General features: G+C 42.9%; 1 protein-coding gene across 9 annotated transcripts in view; it reads right to left on the reverse strand.

The window, feature by feature from the left end:
* Nucleotides 1–20,422, reverse strand: part of sox5 (SRY-box transcription factor 5) — a 154,546-nt gene that overhangs the window by 22,476 nt on the left and 111,648 nt on the right. For 8 of the 9 annotated variants that reach the window (XM_008425896.2, XM_008425897.2, XM_008425895.2 and 5 more), the window contains 4 exons: nt 20,135–20,307; nt 18,632–18,700; nt 9,691–9,817; nt 5,256–5,341 (listed from right to left, as the gene is read on the reverse strand). In XM_008425896.2, the coding sequence (XP_008424118.1) occupies nt 5,256–5,341; nt 9,691–9,817; nt 18,632–18,700; nt 20,135–20,307 (455 nt within the window). The remainder of the gene's footprint in view (nt 1–5,255; nt 5,342–9,690; nt 9,818–18,631; nt 18,701–20,134; nt 20,308–20,422) is intronic. The other variant, XM_008425894.2, reaches the window with a different exon arrangement.

Here is a 20,422-nt window from a genome sequence, read left to right on the forward strand (position 1 = left end):
ACATAGGTTGACTGTTTGATCTTAGCGCTATTGTCTCTGTACAGTGTGTATCCTGTTGCAGTCAGTGTGTGTGTATTTGAGTCATTGTCAATAATCTGCAGTTTTAGACAGATTACAAACTCACTTGATCCTCTCTGAGCTAGCTAGCAAAGTGTATTGTTTACATGGACACAAGGGGAGTTTGTATGGATCTGAATGGATTGTCCTCCACCACTGTGCATTTCTCCCAGTGATGATGAAATGTTCTGGTACTTTGAGAGACAACAAAGCCAGCATTTATAGACTTCAATAGCAATAAAACAAACAAAAAAATATATAATCATTTAATAATTCTCAATTTATTTTTAAAGCTCAGACATAGTGTTTTTTTTAAAATAGGAATTTTAACATTTTAGATTTTTTTAAACGTTTGTTCCCCACCAGCTTTACCAGCCAGATTATTGCCAATTTAAGAATAATTTTAAGTCTTGCAACAGATTCTTGAATGAATTTAGGTCCTTACTTTGATTAGGCCATTCTAACTCAAGACTATAACTTGATGAAGCTCTAGCTGTATGTTTAGAGTCAATCCTCTGCCACAGTCTCGAGCCTTTACTTGCATCCATCTTTCCACCCTGTCCATACCTGAGATGTGGATATCTGTAGCTCCTCCACAGTTGCCATAGAAACGTTAACTTGCTTCAAACTTCTCTATAGCTTTTTCCTCGACCTGTCTGCTGTGTTCCTTCATGGTATTGTTTGTTCACTAATCTAAATAAGAAGCTCAAAGGCTTTTTGTTGACATAATATAACGAAAGAATCAAGTTGTTAAGAGTTTGATTCGGTATCAAAGTTGTGATAGAGAACACAAAAACAGGACCCTGCTAACATACCAGCTATCAGTACAGGCTTGATTGATCCCATCATTTGTCCCAGCTTATCACGGAATATTTCTAGGAATCAATTATCACCTCCGGTAGGAGAGATACCAACACAGACAGAATTCCCATGTCCAGGAAAACTGCTTTGCTGTTACTCCGCTCCTTCTCAGATAAGGTTTTTGTACAGAGACAAGCTATTACATTGATTTCTCCTCTACCTCTTCTCATCTGTTCCTTCCTCTTTTCTCTCCCCCCTTCCTCCTCCTCTTCTCTATCTGTCTACCCGTTGTTCGTCCATCTATGTCTCCGGAGTACAGTGCGATAATCCAGGACAATATGTTCCAACATCTGCCTCTCCATATGATGCCTGACCCATGCTGTTGACCCTCTTTATAACACACATGCACACACGCATTTTCTTCCTCTCACACATCCACCTACCTCCTTCTCCACCCTTTTTTTTTTATATATCAGTTCCTCCCTTCAACTGATCCTCTGGATGTTCATCCTTTACGGCATTATCAACATTCCCCAGTCTGTCTTTCTTTCGCCATTTGTTTGATGTGAATGATAACTGTATCAATGTATGAAGGGTCAATAGGGAGTCAGATTAATTGCTCTAATGCACAATGTCCCACTCATCTCTCAGATTAAGATGCTAAATACCAACCTTTGCACACTCCAAAGCCTCCATTGCCTTAAAAACCTTCTGTAGAGGATTCTGTGTTAAGCCACTATCGACTGGAAGAGCTAGTCTGCACATTTCTATGGTGGCTGTTAGAAAAGAAGATGACAGAGCTTTAAATCAGAGATTAAAACATTTTCTCTAAGAAATGCACTTATCACGGGGCTTTTGAGAGATCTCCTCTTAGTTGTCTTTTATCCCATGTATTCACTTGCTATGTAGTGTCATCGGGTCAAAAGCCGCGTTTCTAAGCATGATTCCTCGCCTCTTATCTAGAGTATGCATCAGTCGACGAGGGGAATAGTTTCAGAATGCCTTCGCTTGAGAGCAACATTATGGAAATAACAATAAAACACACAGCAGCTGTTTGTGAAGAGAGCCACCATCATCTGTCAAAAGTTGTTCATACAACATGGTTTTTATTCAATGCCAGTTCATCTGCTAGATTTTTCCTCCTCCATTCCACTGGTGTAATGAACCTAAATGTAGACAAAGTAGAAAGCGTTTGCAATATGGACTTAAAAGTTTTACCATTATATTTTGTGGTACGATAAAAACTATTTACTTGAGGTAACTGTATGGTTGTGTAATTGCAGCCCCACCAACACATAACTGCTCTTGAGAAACAGTATTAGGCTGCTTTATGACACCAGTTACATATAAAGAACTGTGATTTGTATCACTACGCTGCACATGTTAACAGATGTTTAATCGTAACTTCAAATGTATCGATACTCATCGAACAAACTGGAGAATATGAAACGGAGAAAATGGAATATGGGAATTTTAAAAAACATCAATTGGAATTTATTGTGACAAAAAAAAAATATCACGATAAATGATAAACGATACGATAAATGGCCACCCCTATAAAGTAGTCTTTACCATGGTTTTAAAAATGTTTTCTAAAATTCCACAGTGGAAGTTCATACCTCATTACCTAGCAGGGTTTTTACCGTCGGCGAACATTTGTTGGAGGAAAAAAAATACAGATAGCATAATTTAAATAGAGATTTAAGTAACAATTGACATAATTCGTCTAAGCAAGTGTCACTGCAGCCCCTTAAACAACAACATATCTTTATGGTTTCCAAGCACATGCAGCAAAGATTCAGCTGGGTACAACTATACTGTAGGCAACATCTATGTTGATCTTCAATGTCTGGCCTACTGACTTCTAGATCATGACTTATGACTCGGAGATCATTTACAGTTTTGTTTCGGAAAGATATCCATCCAAAGGACGAGAGTGAGAAGTGAGAGTGAGAAGTCTGGCCTGACAGAAATACAAGGAAATTTGGAAATGTTTTGGTCTTAAAAGGTTAACACTGCTTACTTAGTGGCCCTTATTTGCTTTTTATCTATTTTTCTCCCTTCCTAACATAAAGGTTAATTAAGAATTAGCAGAAATGGAAACAGTTGGCAGCTCTTTGTTGTCGACAGCAGGGTGCTTCCAACTGCTTCAGATCTTACATTGTGTCAGTAGGGGTCTAGGATGCCCTTCAATAGTGCGATTACACCAGCTTCATATTGCCTTCACATTAGTGTTAGCATTGTGGTGAAAGTACTCAAATCATTGTACCAATTAGAATATTAGCATATGTAATCACTATGTCTCTGCATGCTAACCAGGCACTTTTAGCTTGTTTTTGTTGGTGCCTTTGTGACGCAGCGTGTCAGATGTGTGTGTGTGTGTGTGTGTGTGTGTCTCCTCTCTCTCTCTCTCTGCGGAAGCACTGAGGTTATCGCCGTGTCTCGTCTCGGCAACAGAAACACCTCCTTATCAAATGAGGGCGCCATGACAGCCCCGAAGGAAATCCATCCACGCTGAGACATCTGCACTCGTGTTAGCCTGGGCAAATCTGTTCCTCTCTGACGAAGCCCTAATCTCATCAGGCGACTCTGTCAGTGTGAGGACAAAATCTGTTACTGAGATGATTTGTTTTTCTACTAGTGGTGTGTTTTTTAACCTCTCAAAACTAGTAGAAAAAAGAAAAAAAAAAAACTAAGGTGGACAAAGCTGTTGAGCTGATTTTAAGTGAACATATGGGCAGCTAGATTGAAGCGCAGACAGAGAGCATTATTCTCCAGCTAAACACACACATACACACACACACACGCGAGTAATAATGAAATCAGTGTCGACAGCGGGGCCCGTTCTCCATGATAGAGTTACACAGCTATTGCGTTCTCCCTGTAGTGTCTAGCATATGGGGCGGCACGTTTGGCTGACAGGTGCAAATGTATTACGCGCGCACTGTGTCTAACCCCTTAACCCGCATTTTCCCGTCATTCTCTGTGTGTGCGTGTGTGTGTGTGTGTTTGCGGTCAGCAAAAAAGACGTGTTAATGTACATGACAACCTGCGTGTGTCACAACAGCTGCACACAGCCAGACATCTGTGTGTGCACGTGTGTTACATTTAATAATTATTCACATCAAGGAGGCAGAGGTGACGAGCCCAATACCGGAGATTAATGTGTTTTAGAAAGGCAGCTGATGGGACACCCGTACAGGCTGTTAACCTCTGAGAGAGGAGGGCCACAGAGCCCGTGAGAATTGTGGTTAAAGTGTGTGATATTCTGCTTAAAAACGGACCAAACACACAGCCATCCTGCTTCTGAGTGGGATAGCAGATGACTCTTTCCATGGTTTCCCTCTGCACCCCTGCCTTTACTGTTTAGACCTAAACTGGCTGCTGTCAGCATGCAGATAGCTGTAAATATTTAGGAAACTGTGTTTCTCTTTATGTGTAGAGACATATAAATTCACCTATATTTTAACAATAGTTGCAGATAAAAGAACATTTTTTAGCATTTTGAAGAAAGTTTTCTTTTTTCCTTCTATGTATTTTCCAGAGCAGCATGAATTAGTTTTATATACAAATAAAACAAAAATGAAACAGTTCAGATTTCATGACTGTACAGTATAAATAATTTAGGACCAACAACAGAAACTTGAGGGACCCCAGAAGTGATTTTGATTAACTCTTACTGGAGTTTAATTGAATATATTTTCACTGATCTTCCGCTGAGCAATAAATGTACGCTTCCTCTAATACCATATGTCTGAATAATGGTGTCAGAAAATAATTTTATTCTCTATTGATTAAGAAAATTATTGCTACATTATTTCACTTACGTCTTCTGATTAAGTTAAATACAGCTCTACTACTCTCTCATGAAAGTTTCTGTCTTCCTAGATTCAAAGCCAATTTCAAGACAAGTAAAAGTTAAATGTTTGTTGTGACCAGAGAGGGAAACGTCTGAATTAATCAATATGGTTTATCTGAATAACTCTTCCCTAGGTGTGCTGACCCCGGTCAGCCGCTCTGCAAGACAACATCAATCTCATTCCCTTTTTATCTCAGGAAAAGCCAAAGGCTAAGGTTGCATTTGTCAGATCCATGTGATTTTTCATGTCTGATCATGGAGATCGCGTTCCGGCTGTCTCTCTCTCTGATGTCCAACACTCTGGCTGAAAGTGACAGCTGTGCGTCCCCTCCTGCCCGCCACTCTGCTTGCGGCTGTGCGCGGAGCAGCAGTATGTTGTGTGAACACTGCCGGGCTTTAGGAATTTATTCACAATGACCGCATTCACCAGGGAAGAGGGGGGGGGGACTGAAAAGTGTTTTCTTGAGAGTGTAAAAGTCGTTTGATTCGAGTTGCATGCTTGCCCTCTGGCGTATTTTAGTGGGTGATGCAGACTTACTTGTAGCTGCAGGGGCCCCAGGCCGGGCGTGGCAGCGGCAGCGGCAGCCATTGTTGTGGGGATGAGCTGGAGAGGGTAGGGGTCACCTGAGGACAACAAATATACATGTTTTTTACTTTGCAGCCTTACATTAAAACATTATTCAGGTGTGTTTCACGCACCAGTTGCTCCTTAGTTTCTGTTTTTATCCTTGTGTGGACTTTTAAGTTTTATCACGATATTTGTCTATAGTGTTGTAATAAGAGTAAAAGTAACAATAAGTACAATTTAGTACATCATTCCTAAGCGTATAGTGCATGTCACAGCAGTTACAGCCTCGAAAAAAGCACAAATAATGCTCTTGAAAAACATTCCTGTCCTCATCACGATAAGAAATGTATCACGATAAATGATAAAAGCCCAACCCAAATAATCTTGTTTTACTTCCCTTAATGCCCCCCACTGTTTTTGTGCATCATTCTATTGGTACTCATCCCACCTTCATCCCGCGCTCCTCTTCCTCTCCTACCACCTGAGTCCCTCTCTGCAGCTGTTAAAGCCCTCCTTTGTGTGCCCTGCCGGTATGGCCCTAATGAAAAGCCCGATTGTGTGTCCTCCTCCTTAATACCCCCTGACAAAGAGCAGCGAGGTGAGGGGATTCTGATAAAGCCGGCCCCAGCGCCGTAATTAAGTGCTGTGAACACCGATTGCTGCCCCCACCCCCTCTTCCATCTTCTACCCTCAGCTGTTTGTTCTGCTTCAGGTGGCTCGTCCCCTTGTGTCCTCGTGTTGTCATCTTTCACTTTTCATAAGTTAGCCTCTTCTTCTTTTTCTTCTTCATAATCTAAGCATTTTCCCTCTTCCAGGAAGAATAAATGAAAAAATAGATGTATGAAACAGACATAATAGGAGTGAACTGACGACAGCACGGAAGAAAAAGGATGAGTCGTGTTATTAGTTAGTAGGTGCAAGATAGGCTGTAATTACTTTGAGAGGCAGAGACGGGGGAACAAAGAGGTCAGGGATGAGGAGGGGAGAATGTGGGAAGGATATTGTTTAATTATGATCATATTGTATAAACATGCCACTCTGATTTGTGTTTAAAAATACCGGCTAACCACAGTGCACTACACGGAGGAGGTCAGGCTGTATTTCATCCAGAAAAACTTCAGTCTTCACGGAGAAAACTCGAGAATGTTCTCTGGGCTTGAACTTGCATCTCTGGTCTGAACCTTCAGAGCAGGGGTCAGCCTCTTGGCTCCAGCGCTGCGTGTATGTAAATTTGTATGTGTTTGCATGCATCCTAGCGTGGCATAAGCCAGACTCTCCTTGCAACATATTTTCCCATCTCTTTAGAGACGAAAAACAACGAAAAGCAAAACCGAGACATTCTTGTTTCCAGTGGGGAGAGGGCAGGAGGGATTAACGAATTATTTCAGGACTGTGTATTCTAGGAGATTGGTCTTTTCTACTTGCTTCCTAAGCAAACATGAGTCCAGTGGATATTTATGCTCCTCTTGGGGGTCGCTGTAACAAAAGGGAGAGGGACCGGGAAAAGCAAACATGTTGCTCTTGGCTCGGGGACAGAGGCGAGCCAGGCTGAGATTTCTCACCGACAACCAGACGAAAGACGAAGACAAATGGAGCGAAGAGGGAGAAATAAAGCAGGGACGGTTCGTCTCGACCTGGTGTCATGTTTCACACAGCTTGAGATGTAGGAAAAATAGTTAAGAGCACATGTCTTGATCGTCAAGAGAGGCTTTTAGGAAAGTCGTGAAAGTGGTTCCCAAATTTCTCACCAGACCTTTGGACAAAGCTTCTGAACACACTTCAACAGAAACAAGATCTATTATTTTAGGTGCAGGAAACATTTTCTAGAATTGGTAAACGTTTGATTTGAGAATATTTTCCACTTTTTAACGACAGATCAATTTCAAATGTTTTCGGAGAATTATCTTAATTTTATTTACAGCAAAGAACGTGGATACAGTTAAAGTCCTAGTAGAGATTACTGAACTGTACCTGTTTACATTTGTGATGGTGGGACAGAAAATGTCTCCTTCCAAATATTTATGAAAACAGCCTCTAACAGTTGTTATGGAAACACTATTACTTTAAGATGCCACTCTTTGATGCAGATCTCCAATAGAGACCTTTAGGAATTTTTTAGTTTTATTTCAAACTTTGTTACTTTAGTCCTCATTGCGTTTGAAGACATGGGCATAAACTGCAAAAACCGACTAAATCATTTTTCATTTGTATTAATATCTGCAGCTTATTATCACCATCATTATGACTGTTTAATTGTTTGCCCTGATCTGCAGTGTTGTATTAATCTCACTGTGTGACAAATTCTGATTATAAAATCGATTTTACCTTGTTTGCAGGGCGAAAAAGAATTCATTGTATAAAGTAATCATCAGTTTATGGTTGATTTAATGACTAAAATGTCAAGACATTTAAATGAAATCCATTTGAAAATGTGACTGTATGAATTCTGCATGTACCTTTTCAGTTTTAGTCAAAGAAAGTCGTGTTTGATGCCGTCCAAACAAGAACAGCCGAGCAGTGCTCAGAAGTCTATACTGCACGCATAATATCTATTCATATCTTCAGCGGCGCCATGAAAATATGTCAGAGCACAATGCTACACATGTCCTATTTAGAGCTTGCCGCACCAAACCGCGTCGCTTCACAACAACTTCCAAAGTTGCCAGAGAGTTTTCTCAGGGGCGGCTTGGCCTGCGACAGTGTGCCAGTCCGGTTGGAGTTGGCTGAGGCAGCGAAAAGACAGGCCCACTACTTGTTAGGGTATTTACGTGGGCCGTGGGTGTGGGTGAAGATGGCACTAATTAAAATGAAGTGGACTTGTTTAGGAAGCTGTGAAACTCTAAGTGGGGCGGGGTTTGGGGCGGGTGTTCCGGTGGCTCACCAGTCTGTGTTCTTGTGCGCTATTGTTGAAGTTTCTTTCGATGAATTTCGTCTTCTCGATCTGTGTGTCTGCATGTGCGCTAGTGCATGTGGGCTGTGTTGGAAACGTGTTTTGGCTGCGTCCCGTGTTAATGTGAGGAGAACCTGGGGCAGGTCACATTACCACCCCCCTACCCCCCTTCTGCTAACCCCCCCACTGTGCATTTATTCCCAGCATCCCCTGGCAAGCAACAGTCTCTTTCTCTCTGTCTCTGTCTCTCTCTCGCTATCATGGTAAACAACACATTGCCACACAGCCGGAGTGTAATGGCCAAGAAAAAAAAAAAAAAAAAGTCCTGCAGAACGCCTTCATTTTGTTGCTTTTATATGTCAAAAAATAGACAAGACAAAAGGAAGGAGCCAAAAGGACTGAGTGAAAGCGGGAGAGATACTGAGTGTAAACAGGAAGGCTGTATTTGGACTGGTTTTTCTATTAGGAGGGAGATGTTGTTGTAAGGGCGAGCTCGCCTTTTGGGAAGCAACCAGACTCATCATGTGGGAGAACGCTCAGCTTCTACCTTTCTTGGTGGACAACAACTGAAACATGAAAGTTATTTTCTCTGAGCGTCGCCTCTCTTCCTGACTCCACATGCAGTCAGAGTTACAAACGCTCCTCACCGGCCTGGATAGCATATTAATTCAAGACCTTCTTTTTCTAGGGTGGCATAATTGTACAGAAAACAATTTCAGTGATTCTTTTTCAATCAGATATGAAATGCTTTGCCTTAATTGGGTAACTTCTTGGCACCAGGCTTTAAGGAAAGAAAAGAAACGCCCAATAAGGTTGAGGTCAATCTAGTAACCAGCCACTTTTCATGTGCATTTGTGACTAGTGTCCTGTTAAAACACCCAATTTGGTCAAAGTTTTAACCACCGATCATTTGATTGAGGTAAAATGGGAGTATTTCGAGGTGGTACTCCATTATCTATTACCTTTGTGCAACAACAGTATAACAAGTAGTAAAACAGACTCACACCACAGGGAAGCTACAATATTCTTTGGTTTAAAGCCTTACCATAACTCTACCAAATACAGTTTTTCTCATTTTGGCCAAACAGCTTAATACTTGAATCATCTGACAATAAAACTTTTCTACAGTTGCCATTTGTTTAGCTTGAAGATCTTCTTTCTTGGTTGGCTCCCTCTAAATCTACAGTGGCCTAACACTTTACCATAGATAAGAAAGTTGGTCTTCCAATTCAATTTAAAGTTTGTGTTCCTGAATGATGTTGATCCTATATAAAGTTCATGGACTTTATATAGGGTACTATTTTTGTACCACTTCTTAGTGGTACAAAAATAGTACCACTAAGAAGTGGTACTATTTTTGATAAGACTGATTAAACGTCCAGATTTCTGCAACGTATTCTTGTTTTCCTTTTTTTAAATCCACTTAAGTTCTTAGTCAAAATGTAATCATTCTAACCCTGTTCAAATGTAAGAGTGTGAGAAAACTGTAGGTGTGTGAGTGTTGATGCCACTCACTGCAGCCAGGCTTGTAGTTGAAGCCAGGGGGCATTAGGAAGCCCTGCTGGGCTGCGGCGGCCGCCAGGGTCCGCTGGTCAGGAGGAAACACGGGAATCATCAGTGGAGGGAGCTGGCCCTGGACCTGCTGATGAAGGAGGGAGAAGAGGTTGGCGGGTAAAAGTGGTGAGAAAGGATGGAAGATAAAAGAATAAAGAGGTGGAAAGAAAAACAGAAACATTAGCGTGCATGTACAAAGTCAGGAAGCACATCACCTCGCTTAAAAACTGGATGTTGTCTCTGAAAAGAACATTGATGATTGTTTTGTTTTTTTTTGACATTTTGACCTGTAATATTGTCACAGCTCATCTACTTTGTTGCCTTAAAAAGATCTGGGTTATTCTTGTTTTAATTATGGAATTATGAATATCCCATTTGCCCAATCCTGTCAAGGAAATCACCTCCAACACAGTCAGGAAACCAGACCAACCACGTGATTAAAGAAAAATAAACAACAAAAACTTTAAAAATCTGGTCTTTTTTATGTTTAATTGTATTCCATAGATAGATATTTGAAATGTTTGTTTTATGTCTATGATGGTGTCAGTCTAGCAGATTTCTTATGTTTTACCTCACAAATACATAGGAAACTGCAGAAAGAAACTAAAAAAGACCTGCCATCCCATCACTTTGAGCCACAAGGACAGTTCACTAAACTGTAACAACAGCTGGGCTTTTACTTTTATTTGGAAGATAATGTTCTCTCTCTTCTCTCCACACTGAACCGAAACGCTCGCTAACCCAACCCTCTGCGTGCGCCCGTCGGCAGAGAGCCATGCGACTTCATAAGGTTTCCAGGATTTGAAAAGGAGATGCAGGAAGAGAAAGAAAGAAAGAAAGAAAAAAAGTCTCCTCCGTTGGGTGACTTTGGCAGAGACGGCAGGAGAGAGAGAGAGAAGGAGGAGACAGATGGTTGCACTAAACAGCGTTCTGCCAAAAACAACACACAAAGACTTGCATGTGATGGACTGAGTGACAGCTAAGGATGAGAGGGAAAGTGGGGAAGAGAGAGGAGGAAGGTGGATATGAAACGGATCTTCTCTACATGAGAGTCGGTGTGATGCTGAAGTCAGAGCGAGGCCACTGGTTTTGCTGTCGAATCTTTCGGGATGGCAACAATACAGCGCTCGCCTACACTGTACTGAAATAAATGAGAAGTAGAAGCAGGTCCTTCAGTTTCACCCTACACATTACGTCTATACTTTTTTCTCATTTAAACGTAGAGCAGCACCTGGGACTAACCAGGGCAGGTTTGTGGAGATTAAAGTGACAAACTGGTAAAATACCAGTCCGTCAAATCCAACCCTTAAAGCCTCTGACCTGCATGTTTCTGGCTCGTAAGCGCTCTTCCCTCCTCGCAGCTCATCTCCCTCCCATCCTCTGTTCTGTCGCTTTTATTTTGCCAGGCGGCCAGAGAGGTAATGGCTGAATAGGATAATGGGCAGGTAAAAGCTGTCTGATGTGGAAAATTGATCTGGAACGACGGAAACGGCAGCACAATCATAAGGAAGGTGGTGCTGGTGGTGCCACGGTACAATCAGGTAATATCTCAGCACTTGAAGTGGTTAGTGTTGGAGACGGTGTCACTCGGTACTAACAGCGCTTTTACATTGTTCAGTAAGTACACCCCCCCCTCAACCACCACCACCACCACCCTGCCATCCTCTCCTGCTGCTCCTATGTGTTGGCATGCGACCGCCGGCAGCACTGTAATCAAACTATCACAGCGCAGGGGGAACGGCGCTCTCTTCAAGCAACTTCCCTACCCCCGCCTTATTCTTCTTCTTCTTCTCTTACACCAAAAACAATAATTACTCCACCGTTTTTTTGTTTTGTTTTTTTGGTTAACCATAAACCGCCGCGCCGCCTGCGCGCCACGCGATCAGGCAGCGGACAGGACCCCCGCGGGGACGAATCACAGACAGAACTGTTCTGCTTTGCCTTTCAGGCCTAATTGGACATATGCTGGAGTAGCAAGGCTGGCTAGCTAAACTGTATCGTACCAAAGGGAGGAAAGGGAGAAAGCAGGACGATAAGTTTGAGACGTGCGTATGGAGCGTGTGATGTCAGAGCGCGCGCACGAGGCTTTGCTTCTTTCTTTCCGCAATTGAAATTATCATAGAAAACCCTTCAAAGCATCCAAGGCTTCTCTCCTCTCTTATCTTTTCTTCTCTTTTGATCTCGTAACAAAAAGCCTGCACACAATGGGCAGACATTAATCAGCCTACAGAACTGTTGCATAACATATTCAAGTCTCCACAATAATTTATTTTTTTAAAACAGGCTGTAGGGGGGGGGGAAGCAACAAAAGGACAAGAAAGAGACACAAAAGCAGCAAAGCAGATATAGATCAACACCGGGGAAGGATTCTAGTGAAACACTCTGCTCCATATGTTGCAGATATTTCTGCAACAGCTGTGGAGCTGATGAGCAGCACCACCATGCTTGCTGGAACAGATACATGTTGACTATGAAAGGGGCTGCGCTCGCATGGAAAGCAGAAAACGCAGGTCATGGAAGAACCTAAAATATACACCAACATACAAGATTTTCTGCTTTAGTCCACTGCAAAGCTGACGCTATGTACACACTGGATGAGTCAGCTGGAGGTCAGGTTAAATAAGCATTGGCTTCTTTGTTCTCCTTTTTGACTGAATATGAAAGTTTTAGTTTACGTTTGGTTTTGATTCCTATTTTTATTTTCTTCGATTTTTTTTCCATTTCTTTTTCTCTTTACTATTACTATGTTTAGAATAAAAATTACATCAACAACTCTTCAGTCTTCCTTTTCTCCGCTCTGGGGAGTACAGCTAATCAGCGCCAAGGAAAACAAATGTTGCTTCTGGATTGGCTGCTTTGGAAACGATAGCCTAATAGCATGTCAAGTAGCATTGTGATTACGTATTTCAGCTCTCCAACTCATATTTTCTTATTTTCTTTCAAATATTTCATCACTGTGAAGTTGAAGAAAAAGGATACATCGACTCCGATCAACTTCTTGTGCAGAAAAATCATCCTCTCTGATTGGCTCTGCAGTTTTCCAACATACCGTTAGCATAAGCATTTTTCCTGCTTCTCAAACTAATGGCCTCCTTGTCCAGAATGCCAGTTTAAAGAGACAACCATGTCTTGGTAGGTTTGCAGTTGAATATCACATAAAGCATGTTGACGTTTGTGTCGATGATGTAATAAAAGATGAAAACGTCCCAGAGGTAGATATATATTTACACTGTCTTCAGTTCCATTTGCCCTGATATCCAAGTTTCTGTTTCCATTTCCATACATCCAAAAAGAAAAGAAGTTCTCCTCATAATCGGCCCACAGTAATGTAATACCTTAAAAATGAGCCGAATGTTTTTGCATCCGAGTTTTGTGATCATCATAAACTTTTAAAGTGCGAGGGAAAAAAAGAAGGGGTTCTCTGTAAACTAGAGAACGGGAATCAGAGACAAAGATGAATTGACTGAAAGAAAAGAAAAATAACGTTGAAAGGAACAAAGAGAGGCCAGATCTATGAGACAATCTCCAGATTTTTTTTACATAAAGGAGGAGAGATCTGAAACAGTGGGCACTTTGGGGAATAATGCACTCCTCAGCTTTTCTTTCTCATCAGGCCCAGAGCGAACATGAAAACCTACAGTACACACTGACAAAAGATCACACTGCTGCTTCTGTAGTCTGCTGACGTGGAGAATAAGAAGCTCCGCACGCTCTTTCACGTCCGAGAGAGAAACCTGAAGCAAACAAGACTGCGACTCATCTGCAAAATTCCTCTAATCAGTGATAGCTCCAAAAGATAACAAAGGAAAGCCACTCCGAGTTAAAAGAGGGAAGTGGGGAGGAGAAAAATCACAAATATACACGAGGAACAAGTGTGAGACTTTATCTTGAGAACTTTCACAGGGTCAAAGAGGACGAGAAGAGAGAATTCACCCTGGCAAGACAAATTCTCAGGATTTTTTTTTTTCTTTGTAAAAAAGAAAAAAAAAGCAGCAGATAGAAACAACAGAATGAACAAGATAGGCAGAAGGAGCGTGAGGAAGACTCAGAGAGGGGAGCAGGAGTTGGATAATTGGCAGCGAGCTGAGGCTGCGTTCACCACGCGCCAGGCGGCACAGCTTGAACTTAAAGCGCCGCTGCGGCATAATGAAGATGTGGCCGCTAATTAACATATGGGGTGCGAAACAGGTTGGTTGGCACGCGGTGCGCTAAAAAAACTCCAAGGTAAAGTTATTATTGGGGAGTAATTAGCTCTATGAAGTTAATGCGCCGAACAATAGCTGCCAGCGCCGCACAATATGGCTCGCATCTGAGCGCGCGAAAAAATAGCCCCCGCTAAAGTGCGAGTCCCACAGCTAAAATCTGTTAGCGACCATATGTTACGGCAATTAATGCAAGACCTGGTTGACCTATTGCGGAAGAGGTGACGTACGAGCAATAGAACCAATAATTAATTTGGGCAGAGAGAGAAAGAGATGCGAAGATATTGCCGCTGTTTAATATTAGTCCATTAACTTTCTATGGACGGCGCTATTAGGCCGGTCCCCTGTGAGTGCTGGGGCACGGTTCAGGAGGAAATAACGCTCGCACGGCAAAGGATCCACAGACCAGAGTGTGTACGTGTGTTTTTCAGGCTTTGAAAGGGTGGCAGAATCTCAGTGGGACGGGTGTGTGTGCCCGCGCGCGGACACAAGAGTCATACAGTGTGAACGGAAAGCGCAAATTACTCGGGCTGCTGTGTAATGGTTGTGATTAAACAATTACACAGCCAATTGGGCTAGGTGCAGCTATGCAAGGGATACAGAGGTACTCACTGTGTTTTAGTGGGCGACACAAGGCGCTTTCTCCTTTCCCCCCTCCCTCCTTCCGACATGATCTGAAGAGTTGCCACCAAGGTTGATAACAAGCTTGTTAGCAACTGTCCTCTGCGGTTCTGACCCTTCTTAAACCAGTCAAAGCATCAAGTGGTTTTCACTTTGTTCTGAATCTCCTCTCATTCATTGATATGGAGCCTACAGCGACGGTGAATCTGGATGAGATGAAAGACGGCACGCGGAGTACGCTCGTCTGTGCCGGTGTGTTTTGGTTGACTAGCTTTCGACTCATTAGGGCCGACGCTTTCTCATTCGCTCGTCCCTCTTGTTTCAGAACACAATGTCTGTGTGCGCTGCTGTTCTCTGAACATGTGCGCTCGCTCCCAAGGTAAGCCCCGAGCCGCTCGGCAGGTGAGCTCCTTTCATCCCCGTCGCGCTTCCCCGCGCGGCCGCAGCAGCCGTCCTGGGCAGCTCCGGGTGGGGGCCTCGTGGACAAGTCGTTTTAATTAGAACGAGACGGAAAGTAAAGGCAGCTCGAAGAAAATGTGCTCACCTCCCCCAGCTTAACAAGATGGCCCCTAGCGGGAGGTAATGTGTGAGGGAAGGTGTTTTTTGTGTTGTTGTTTTTTTTTTTTTTTTTGGTTCTACATAATTCACATGCTTGTGTTGGGATTTCTTATATTAGCACAAGAGCTGCACCTCAGGATTGAATGTAGAAAGTGAAGGTCAGTTTTCTTTCATCTGCAGAGGATAAACTAACAAGTACAATGTTTTTTAGAGGACTCACATCTTATGCTATGATTTAGATTTCAGGTCAGGCTTAGAGGTCGGCTTAAAAGTGAACACACAACTATATCTTGACCAAAACCATTCGACTGCAGCTCTGGCTGTATTGTAGAAATCTTCTGCAGCCTCTAACCCTTCAAGGTCCACTAGTTCCTGTGAAACAAATTAATTTTACAAGTTCATAAGTTTGGAGGAAATAATGATTGAAGAGATGCAACATCTCATTTTATTTCTCATGTTATCGGAGAAAAAAGAACAGAATGTGCCTTTGGGATGTTTGTCCACTGCACTGGACATAAGGAGTTCAGTGTTTTTGTCTGATGGTTCGTACTTCTTCATCGTCTCAGACAATTGCTTCTCAAAACTATCCATCCTGCTCTCTGGCTGAAGAACCGGCTTCTGGAAGTTGAGTTGTTGGGGCTGTTTTACCCATAAACATGGAGGGGTAGACGACATAAAGGAAATAATGACGCTGTTTTCATCATGCAACTCCGACGAGAACCAATCCTTTAACCAGATTTCCTCTCTGCTATCATGCTACAGAAAATCAATGCCAAAGCAGAATTTTTTCACCACAAAATCCCAATAAAACACATTAAAGGTTGTGGCTCATACCTGTCAAAAGCTAAAAAAGTAACTACTAGATTTAAAAGGCATCGTATAATCAGTTAGATTGACTGTCGAATGTTGATGCTGTACATCGTTAGCGTGGGCTATCATGACTTCCTCTGCATGCTAATTCCGAGAGCGCCTTTGGCCTAAATAGGCAATAATACTGCAAACTTCTTTTGGGGTTTCAGGGCGAGACAAAATAGGAAACCCAATACAAGGACAATAAGTAATTTGTCCTCCATACATGAAGGATGTGTGTCACTCTCTTCTCTTTTTCATGAGCGTTATAATTCATTTCGTTTCATCACCTCTTCCGAGTGGACGGTTGAAAGCATTCTTCGAGGGCCTTTGGGGGGTTCGAGCCCAACAAAGCCAAGGACGGGACGCACACGGACGAAGGCGCGCGAACGCAGGGACAGCTGAACACGGCCTCGTTAGGGGGAAACGCAATCACAAGGGGCTTATCGTGCTGGCACAAAACACACACGCCCGCATGTACGCACACACACACCCCAACACACTGAACCTGGTGCCCTCGCTCTGGCAGGCCATTGTATTGTGGGATTGTGCGGACAATCTCTTCATGAATGATTAAGCAGTACATTTCTCGACCAAGTCTTTGATGATGAGTGCGTGTTTGATCATCGACTCTAGCCCGACTACGTGCGCGCCAGCAAGCGGTGCCCAATATTTTACGTTTTTGCCCCGTTTTTGTCCTGTGCGCGCGTGTTTATGTGATATTCATGTGAAAATGTGCGATTTCGGAGCTCCTGTGATGAGCCCCTGTTGATTGTGTCCCTCTCTTAACGAGGCTGCCTACAGCTGCCCCTGCTTGTGAGAAACTATTGTTGAGCGCGTTCAATGGAGAGACGCTTGTTTGGGAAAAGGTTGCAAAGTCATGGGAAAAGAGAGCTTTGTCTCGGCGGGGTCGTGAGGGAGTGAATCATGAGCGGACGTGTTTATAGCTTAACACACACACAGCTGCAGCAGAACGCACACACACACACACACACTCGTGAAGAAATGAAAGCATCAAGAAGGCACAGAGGAGCCCTAAGAAACAAACATGTGCTCTCTTCTTTCTTTTTTTTTGTCAAAAGAGACAAAACGTGAACAATGCTGACTTTAACTCGCACAAAGCAAATAAACTGCTTTGCACGGAATCATGGACAGACAAACGTCCAACGCACATGCAATCACAAGGTCTCTTATCACACAAACTGTGTATGGCTATACTCTTGGGGGAAGGAGAATGTGTGTGTGTGCGCTCCTTCTTGGACAGAGTGTCTCTTTATGGTACAAAGCCCCGCTTTCTCAGCTTAAAATTCAGTGTCATCTGCCTTTACAAAGTCCCAGGCTCTTCGTTCCAAGCCACCTGGACCAAAATAGAGGCTCCAGTGTAGCACCCTAAAGTACAATACGTCTATTTTTAAAGGCTCAGATATATACCCACCCCTTTCTCAAGCGGGAGACAAGGATTCACATTGAAAAGGACGAGTAACTCGGCAAGTCTATTTAAGGTTCTTCTTTATACTGGTCATGATTAGATTTGGATGTTTCAAATATGCGGCGAAAAACTGGAAATTGAGTTTGCGTTCTGAGTTTGGGATTAAAGGAGTTCCACCTGGATGTGTTACGATAAAAATGGAAAAAAATGTGTCCTTTGGTCTGTGGAAGGCTGAAAGTATCTCTCAGAATCAGAACAAGGCTAAAAAAAAAAAAAAGGAAAATTTTCCAATACTAAAAAATGTTGGAAATGTATTGACACCCTTATGCATTACAACCACAAACCCCTTTTACTTCTGCTGCACAGCTATGCACTTTGAATTAGGTTAGCACATAAAATCCTAATGGAAAACAAAGTTGTAGTTATAATGTGGCAAAATGTGAAAAAGTTCAGGGGATCACTGCGATCTATTAAACACAGACATGCTTATGCTTCCCCTGTTTAACAGAAAAGTGGCGCCGAGTTGCTCATTATTTTCAACTTTACTCATCCGCTTTCAAAAATCTATCAGTTAAAAAGTTATATTTCATAAAAAGTTGGCTAGTCTGTGCCACCTCTCCCCTCAGAGGAGAACAGCATGAACACTTGCTTTTCCTCCCTCACCTCTGCAGAGCAGCTGCAAAGTGGAAACTTGCTTCTTTTGTTGTTTTCTTAGTCTTTTTTTTTTTTTTTGCCAACACAGCCCAAATTCTTCTGAGACATAATTAGGTTATTCCTACACAGAAATTAAATCTATAAGTGGCTATTCATAAAGGCACCTGGTGTAGGACCCTCTTTTTTTTTTTTTTCCTCACTGAGAAGACTTTGTTTCATCACTTGATGCAAGGCACTCATTTATGCACTCGGCCGACTGACTTGAAATGCACAGCCTTATGCTTGCTAACACATTAGCTGTAATCCATCACGGTGCACAGGCCAGTTTTAGGTGATTGCACAAGTTGTGTACATCGGAGCTGCTATAAAAGTCAATGTTGATTCAGGCCCCGAGTGCTGATGACAGAGCAAAGCTGCAACAATTACAATCACAAAACTGCCTTTGTGGGCCACTCTGACACACACACACACACACACACACACACACGCACGCACGCACGCACGCACGCACGCACACACACACACACGCATGCACACAACTGAAAGACGCTTTCACATTCACACGCTCTCACACACAAGCGGGCCTCACCTGGATTTGTTGCTGCAGGAGGTTGATTTTGTGTTGCTGCTGCAGGAGCTGCTGCTGTTGCCGGGCAATCTGGGAACCGAGCACACACACCACAATGTTTTTTAGTTTAATTTTTTTCTCAGAGTGTGCATATTTTGATAGTGTGTGCGTGTGGAGCTTGTGGGAGATGCGGCACATCTGCGGGTCTCTGAGGCCCGCCGGTTGCACGGCAGAGGGTCGATGCCCCTTCATGAAATATTAAAGCTCGCCTCATCCGGACTCAGCAGTATGCGGACCTTTACGGACAGGTACGAAAGTGACGTATAAATAAAAAAAAACCCACCTTTGATTTTGTAGACAAGTTTATGGCAAATTGTTCAATCTTTGTTACAAATTTTGTATGAAGCAGCTCTGCTAAGACGTTAGAAGCTCGGTGTCTGGAGGGGGCAGGGGGGAAAAAAAATCCAGCATGACATACAGTAACAGGGACGTGCTAAAGAGTCCAGCTTCCACATACATTCTTGTTCTGTCACAGTCATTCTGTGCGCTGCTGTGAGATGCAGCCCAGGGCTCTGTAATGCTTTGTGTTTGTCACAGGTGATTTGTCCTTACAGCTGTGTTTCTCTGTGTGGCTCTTTGTAAACCAAAACTCTCCAGAAGCAAAGAAAAAAAAAACCCCACAACAACAACAAAAAAAGGGAAACCCTTCACTATGCAAATACCTGGCAGACTCTTGCCTGGAGACCTGGATGTGTGTGTGTGTGTGTGTGTGTGTGTATGTGTGTGAGAAAGAGAGCGAGGGAGGAAGAAGTGTGTGTGTGCTTTTGCTACATCCGCTCCAACACAACATGCCCTCAGCTGATTCCTGTGCGTTTCTCTGGTTGCACTAATGCTCTACGCGACGTGGAATTGGGTGTGTGTAAAAGAACTTGCACATAAAGTCAGATGAATTTTTTTTTTCATTAACTTATGCTGGTGGAAGACTCTCTAATGAAGCCAATATTGTTTATATATCCCGGTGCAGCAGTAAAAATCTCTTTGCATGGTTCCTACAAAGTCTTTCACACTAAATTTATTTATTTTTTTTTACACTTATGCTGACTTGGGTAATGAAAAAAAAAAATCTAATTGCAGACTTTCCTAGAGTTTTCATGACTGCACGGGAACAGTTTGTTCAAGACAGTAAAATAAAACGTTGGACACATGTTAAATAAATGTGCGCTGTTTCCAGTACTTCCAAGGTCCATTTATTTTCCTTATTTTCTGCATAAATAAGTGCATTTGACTGAACGCAAATATCTGCACGCTGTTGTGGTTTTGCCCGCTTTTTATCGTTTGAGCTTAGCAAATTTGCACAGAGTAAGAAGGTGAATTTTTGGCCAAGATTCGTTCCGTTTAAAGATAAACTTGCCGCTTTTATGATTCCTGTTTGCGCAGAATTAGAGCGACAGACTAATTAGGCTGGAGTTTTCAGCTGCAGAGCTTTTCCAAATGAGGCCCTTCGCATGCAGCGGGCTCCTCTACCTGGTCCTGCTGCTGCTTGGCCAGCTCCATCTGCTGCCTCTGCTTCTCCATTTGTGAGGCGGCCAGCTTCTTCTGCTCCTCGTGCGCCGCCAGAAGCTGCTCCCTCAGGCTGCTCAACTGGCCAATCATGCCCATGAGCTGGCGCTCTTTCTCCGCCAGGCTGTCTGGGGTACCTAAAGGGCAAAAAAAAAAAAAAGAGGGGGGAGAGATGGGTGACGGGTCAAAGGTGAAATGTTAGCACTTTGAAGAAGAGAACAAGACTCGGCTAAGGTTTCGCTATGAAACCTT

The sequence above is a fragment of the Poecilia reticulata genome, linkage group LG13 (genome assembly GCF_000633615.1).
Source record: "Poecilia reticulata strain Guanapo linkage group LG13, Guppy_female_1.0+MT, whole genome shotgun sequence".
NCBI lineage: Eukaryota > Metazoa > Chordata > Actinopteri > Cyprinodontiformes > Poeciliidae > Poecilia > Poecilia reticulata.